The sequence below is a fragment of the Haliaeetus leucocephalus genome, unplaced genomic scaffold (assembly GCF_000737465.1).
Source record: "Haliaeetus leucocephalus isolate CR32 unplaced genomic scaffold, Haliaeetus_leucocephalus-4.0 Scaffold92, whole genome shotgun sequence".
NCBI lineage: Eukaryota > Metazoa > Chordata > Aves > Accipitriformes > Accipitridae > Haliaeetus > Haliaeetus leucocephalus.
In genome coordinates this window covers 5398870-5404458 of record NW_010972528.1, presented here as the reverse complement: position 1 = coordinate 5404458, position 5589 = coordinate 5398870, and the positions used below count along the sequence as shown (strand labels likewise).

The window sequence follows — 5589 nt, the reverse complement described above, 5'->3', positions numbered from 1 at the left end:
GGTTTTTGAGTATGTCTCTCCCCCCCCCCCCCCCCCCGCTTGTTTGTAAGCATCTTCTGTTATTCACGCAGGGTACATATAGTTAAGCATGGTAGTGACTGATTGAGGTTGAAACATAGTTTCTTCTGCTGTATGTCTAAGAAAAAAAAATACTATTATAATTCTGTTACAATACCTAGGTTAGCTTTGTTAAGACTCATAAAAGTTATCTAATCTTGAGTGCGTATCCTGGGTGCTCTGATGGCTGTTGCCTGATACGACAGTAGAGCACTAGATTTAGTTCTGCTGCTCTACTACAGGAGGAAGGTAAAGGGTATAATTTCCTAAATACTATCTTAAACATAGAAGGCTGGATTGGCAACTGATTGAGCTGTCTATATATAGATCGATAGATAGATAGATGCGCGTATATAGCTTGGCTGTTTTGAGAGGTGGGTCGTGTGTTTGTTTTTAAGACCATGCCATTTGGTATTTACAAGGAAATGCCCTAAACACATTAATAGACCTGTAAGGAGAATTGGGGGAAATTTGCTGAAAATATTAACAGTACTACTTATTAAAGAGACATGCTGACCAACGAGGCAAGAAGTTGCTTCCCTCAAGTGATAAGCAATTTGGGTAATCTTGTTGCTTAGGTTGTCTAGGGTATGTTTTTGCCAGCTCAGGAAGCAGATGAAAGAAAGTTTCAACAATTTGTAAACATTGCCACCCTCAAGAATCTCTGTGAACACAAGGATGAGAGAAGACAGGCTGTAGGGCTGGTTACATTGTTTGTTTATTCTACTGTCCTGCAGTCCGAAGTGTGCTGAAAAACATCGAGTCAGTGTTGAGTCCAGTTCAGAAATGTGAAGGCTTCACTCAGCATTGGACAAAGGGGGCCTCTGCAGACAATTATCTGCCATTAAAGAACATTAAAAGAATTGAGACACAAGATCAGATTTTCTTTGATGGGATGCGCAACTATAGTGATGTTCAAAAGAAGGTCATTCCTGCCCTTTAGAGCAGGGGTGGTATCAGTTGGGTTTCTGATGGATTTTTATCAGTGTCGATGTGAGGAAATGGCTTTCCCAGCTGATAACATCTTTGACCAAGTTTCTTGAACCCTTGACCTTTATCAGTCAAGGTATATGTTGAATCCCCTTGTTAAAAATAAATCCCAAAACAAGTTACATGGAAAAGAAAACTTTCAAAGGAATGTTTTTTATAATATTATTTTACCCAGAATGCTGCTTTATTTGTTACAATTTGGGATTTTTATTGCGATGATAAGAATAGCAAGTTATTAAGAAATGCCTCTATAAAAGCTACGTATCAAGTCCTGCACTCACGTTCCAGGTAACCTTACTGCCCTCAGCACTCTTAGAAAACAAGTAAATCAGTTAAATTGCTATGTATTGTTGTTATATGTTGCTTAATAGTACTATTTCACCCTCCAGGTAGCTGCAACTGTACTCACAGGGCTCAGTAAAGAAGCGTTTATGATGTCAGTGTCAAACTATGAGTTTGACTTGAACTGTGTACATCACCACATAAATGAAAGGTGTTAACAGAAGGCTGGAGCAATATAATTGTTCTCTCAGTAAAAATTAAATTATGTTCCATTTCCAGGGGACTTTAGGTAGTGGAACTCAGTACCAAAGTTGCAGTTTGGCCAGGCCATCAGAAAAGAAAGCATTATGTGACTGTGAATACTTGGAGAAGTGGTCACCCATCTTCTCTGACTGATAATACTCTAATCGCATCATCCTTTTATCACATTTTAACTGAAAATTCTTTAGGAACTATCAGTTCCCCATGCTCTACGCTTTGAGAATCACTTATTTAGGGGTTCTTGATGTTTGTTGCCTGCAAATAATTATACTTGCAGCTTTGTGAGGCATAGCATCATTAAACCTGGGGCTTTTCTGCAGCCTCGGAGAGAAGTAGACTTCTATACCCATCACCAGTGGTTTTCCCTATCCCACTGTGGTTAATAAGGCCATCCAACAATTCTGAAAGGGAAATCTTGGTGTACTGTGACCTAGCTGTAAGGCTACAGTCTGATCATCCTATAACACAGACATAAGCTTTAGTTATAGTGCTGTGTCAAGTCCTGCACATGGTAAATATAAAAGTTAAAGCCTTAATAGGTACATTTATTCTGAATGACAAGGAGTGTTAATTTACATCAGTTAAAGAATGTACATCTCTTCATCTCATATGAGCATGTTCTCACATGCTGAAGTCCTCTATCAAATTCTGCTTTAAACTGTGCAGCTGCTGGAAGTAAGGCTGCAAGATCAGGATTGTTGAAGTTGGTGGATATTAGAGCTTGTGGAAAAGATGTAGGTCAGTGCAAGGGAAACCCATGTCAGGGAATCCTTATCTGAAAATGCGCTCTGGCTTTTTGTTTGCTTTGTAATGTCAAAGCAGGGTCAAGAATGTGATCTGTATAGACAGAGTTTTGAACATTTGGGGTTTTTACAAGAAAATGTTCTTTTTGAAGTCCCATATAATGGGGTAATGCCTTTTGATAGGCCAACTGATAGAGCTGGGACGTGGCGAGGAAGATGCTTTTTGCTCTTTGTCATCTGATGTTGGTGTAGAAATTATTTTCTGCCTCTATGAACCCTGTCATGCTTGTCTCTTGGAACCATCATGGCGGTAGCAATGTTACTGCTACTTTATATAGCTTAAGAAGTGTATAATCTGCATATTATTCTTTCTTGTGGAAAAAAAACCCTGTCAGACCAAGGATCAATCTTCCTGTTTTCACAGACTGAAGATAGTAACAATCATTTATCTCACAGAATCCCCAGAGGAATTTTAGTGGATGTATATTTGGGCACGGCAGAAGGTAATGTGTATGTAATGTTGAGGAGGAGGCGATATGCCATGTCTTTTTGTCATGTTGTTCCTATAAGAGAGGCCATGCTGGGAATAGGAATTGCAGCTCTTGGTGATGTTTGAGTTGTGTTTTGAAACTCACTTCCACAACTGCTCAGGTTAGAAATATATTTTTTGCCTCCTTTTCTGTGAAAAAACTACGTTTGTGCAAGCATTCTGTCCATTCAGTCATCCTTCCCAAAAGCGTTTAGGTACTTTGATACATCTGCAGAACATGTGACTGAAGGTTAGAATAGCAAAAATAATTAAGTGAATGTCAGTGGTGGGTTAAGGTGAGAAAGGCAAATATTACATCTTCACTGAAGGAAAAGACTGCAGCATTGACTCTAGATCTCTGTTGTGGTTGGGCTGCTGCACATCAAGTCAGGATGTCTGCACTGGTTGACATACGAGTTGGTAATGTGAGCATCAGCGCATGCCATTTCTTTCCCAGGTTGGCAGACATGGTGAAGCGTAGGGGAAAGAAAAGGAGAAAATGGTGGGTGAGTTAGTAGTTGAAGGCAAAGGTGGAGTGAGGGAGTTAGAGTTAGCTTGCTGGGTGGATGAAGCACAATAAGATGATCTGCAGTTTCGTTACATCAACATTAACTGTCGACACAACATTTGGGAAGGTCAGTAACTTTTGGTCTGCAGAGGCTGAGTGTCATCCTACTCCACAGATTATTTAAATCCATTGTGTGTGTGTATATATATTTATATATATATTTTTTAGGAATTTTTAATTTATTCCACAAATGAAAAAAGGTGGAGTTTTACTACTTGTTTACTTGAAATATTTCATGATAAAGAGAACATAGGGACATCATCAAAAATTCCTTTCAGAAGATACAATGCAAACAGGTATTTTCTTCTTTAGCTTCACCAATGATCAAAGGGAAAGGGGAAATGCCCCAAACAAATGCTGTATTGAGGGAAATATTTCTGATATGATTTGATACAAGAAAATATTTAGAAAAGAATTATGTCTCAAGAAAATGAGAGCTAGAATGCACAATGTCTTGCTGTGTTACTTAAGGCAATGAGATTTTAAGGTTTACCTTATGTGCCATGTATATTGATTAAATACCAAATATATAGTGGCCATTTCTAACCATCATTTACTGTATTGATTTGTCAGCAGTGGAACTGTAATAAAAAAAGCTATTGATTTACTGTCCTTATTTGCTTATGGGCTTTTTATTAATTTTACACATTGTTTCCTATTTCTAGATTATAATTTTTATGTGGTTTTTCCCTTTAAGACAAGCCTCGTCCTCTCTGAAGTTGGAAAAGAGGAACAAATTGAGGAACAAAGGAATGAAACTCTCAGCTGCTTCTTGCTGGTTCTTACTGAGCGACAAAAGCTGCGTCAAGAATGGATAGCAAGGTGAGACATTTTTGAAAAATAGTAAGATAATAAAATTAGAAACAAGTATATCAAATATACTTCTATAAATCCCCTTGGTGGTGGGGACAAGTTGAAGTTTAAAAAAAAAAAAAATCAAATTTTTTACTGTTCAAATAGTATTTTTCCTTGAATGAAATAGTCAATGATTCTGCTTCTGATTTCAGTTACTTTGTGGGGTAGAATGGTCCCTTACTGTGCTTATATAGTGCAGTCTATTGATAATAGCTTGATAAGGTTTTCCTTATATTGCTAACAATATGAGCAGTACTCCTTGCTGGCATGCCATGCTAATAGATACCCTTCTTGTCTGCTTTCTTCATGATCCTCACATTTTCTTGTGGTGTCCTACCAGTGTTAACTGGGTTGCGTTGGGTGAGATTGGCATAAATGTACATGTTGCTAGGGTTCGTATCATGTGACTGTTTCATTATACTTGAGTTCTTAAATTGAACTCATTGCCATGGTAATAAATCAGGTAATGTTAAAAAGTTGTTTATGTTCTTATTTGAAAAAGTTTATGTTCCTGGAATATAGTCTGATGAATGCATTTCAGAAACTACAGATAAATCATACTTCTAGTTCATTCAGAAATATGTGAATGAAAAAAAGAGAATTTCCACCATATGCCACCTTGAGTCCTTCTCCTTAGCTGCTAAATGAGTTTGTCACCTTTTTTCACATCTATTTCTAAAAGCTATAGATTTATACTCATTTAATAATCTCTTTCTTATTTATGATATTTACATAAAATATCTAACAGTCTGTGAAATTTTTCTACCAAATGTTCAGCTTTCCTTTAAAACCAGGAGGTGTCCTGTGCTTACAATTAAATACAGTTTTTTGTCAAAAGTATTTTTTAAATGAGCTATTGTTAATCAAAATTAGCACTTAATTGGCATGTTTTTTTACCTTCACTAAATGTTCCAGGGAGTTCTCCTGTGTTTTCTTAGCGTATAATTTTGGAAAGTTCCCAATGAAATTGACTTTAAAAAGTTAATTGTTGATATTGGATCTGACACTTGAGTCCCTTTGCTGTTCCCAATAATTACAGTGGACTTGAAACATTTTAGAAGCTTTAGATAAAAATTAAACTTTATTACATAGTAGCAATTATTATACAAATTTAGAGGCTGTGTTTCATGCAGTCTTATGAGTATGGAATGTCTATTTGTATACTAATCAGTTAAGATCTCAGAGTGTAAAAGAGCTTAGTATGGTGGGTCTACAATATTGTTCGTATTATCATGTGGGTTTTGTTTCTTCTTTTTTGAGGAATTTAAGGGATTTGGCGGGGGGGGGGGGGGGGGGATTTTTCC

At 37.0% G+C, this 5589-nt stretch overlaps 1 protein-coding gene across 6 annotated transcripts in view; it reads left to right on the top strand.

Moving 5' to 3' along the window:
* FTO (fat mass and obesity associated) overlaps nucleotides 1-5589 on the top strand; it is a 259203-nt gene that overhangs the window by 112912 nt on the left and 140702 nt on the right. For all 6 annotated transcript variants that reach the window (XM_010584883.1, XM_010584855.1, XM_010584865.1 and 3 more), the window contains one exon: nucleotides 4128-4252. In XM_010584883.1, coding sequence (XP_010583185.1) covers nucleotides 4128-4252 — 125 coding nt within the window. The remainder of the gene's footprint in view (nucleotides 1-4127; nucleotides 4253-5589) is intronic.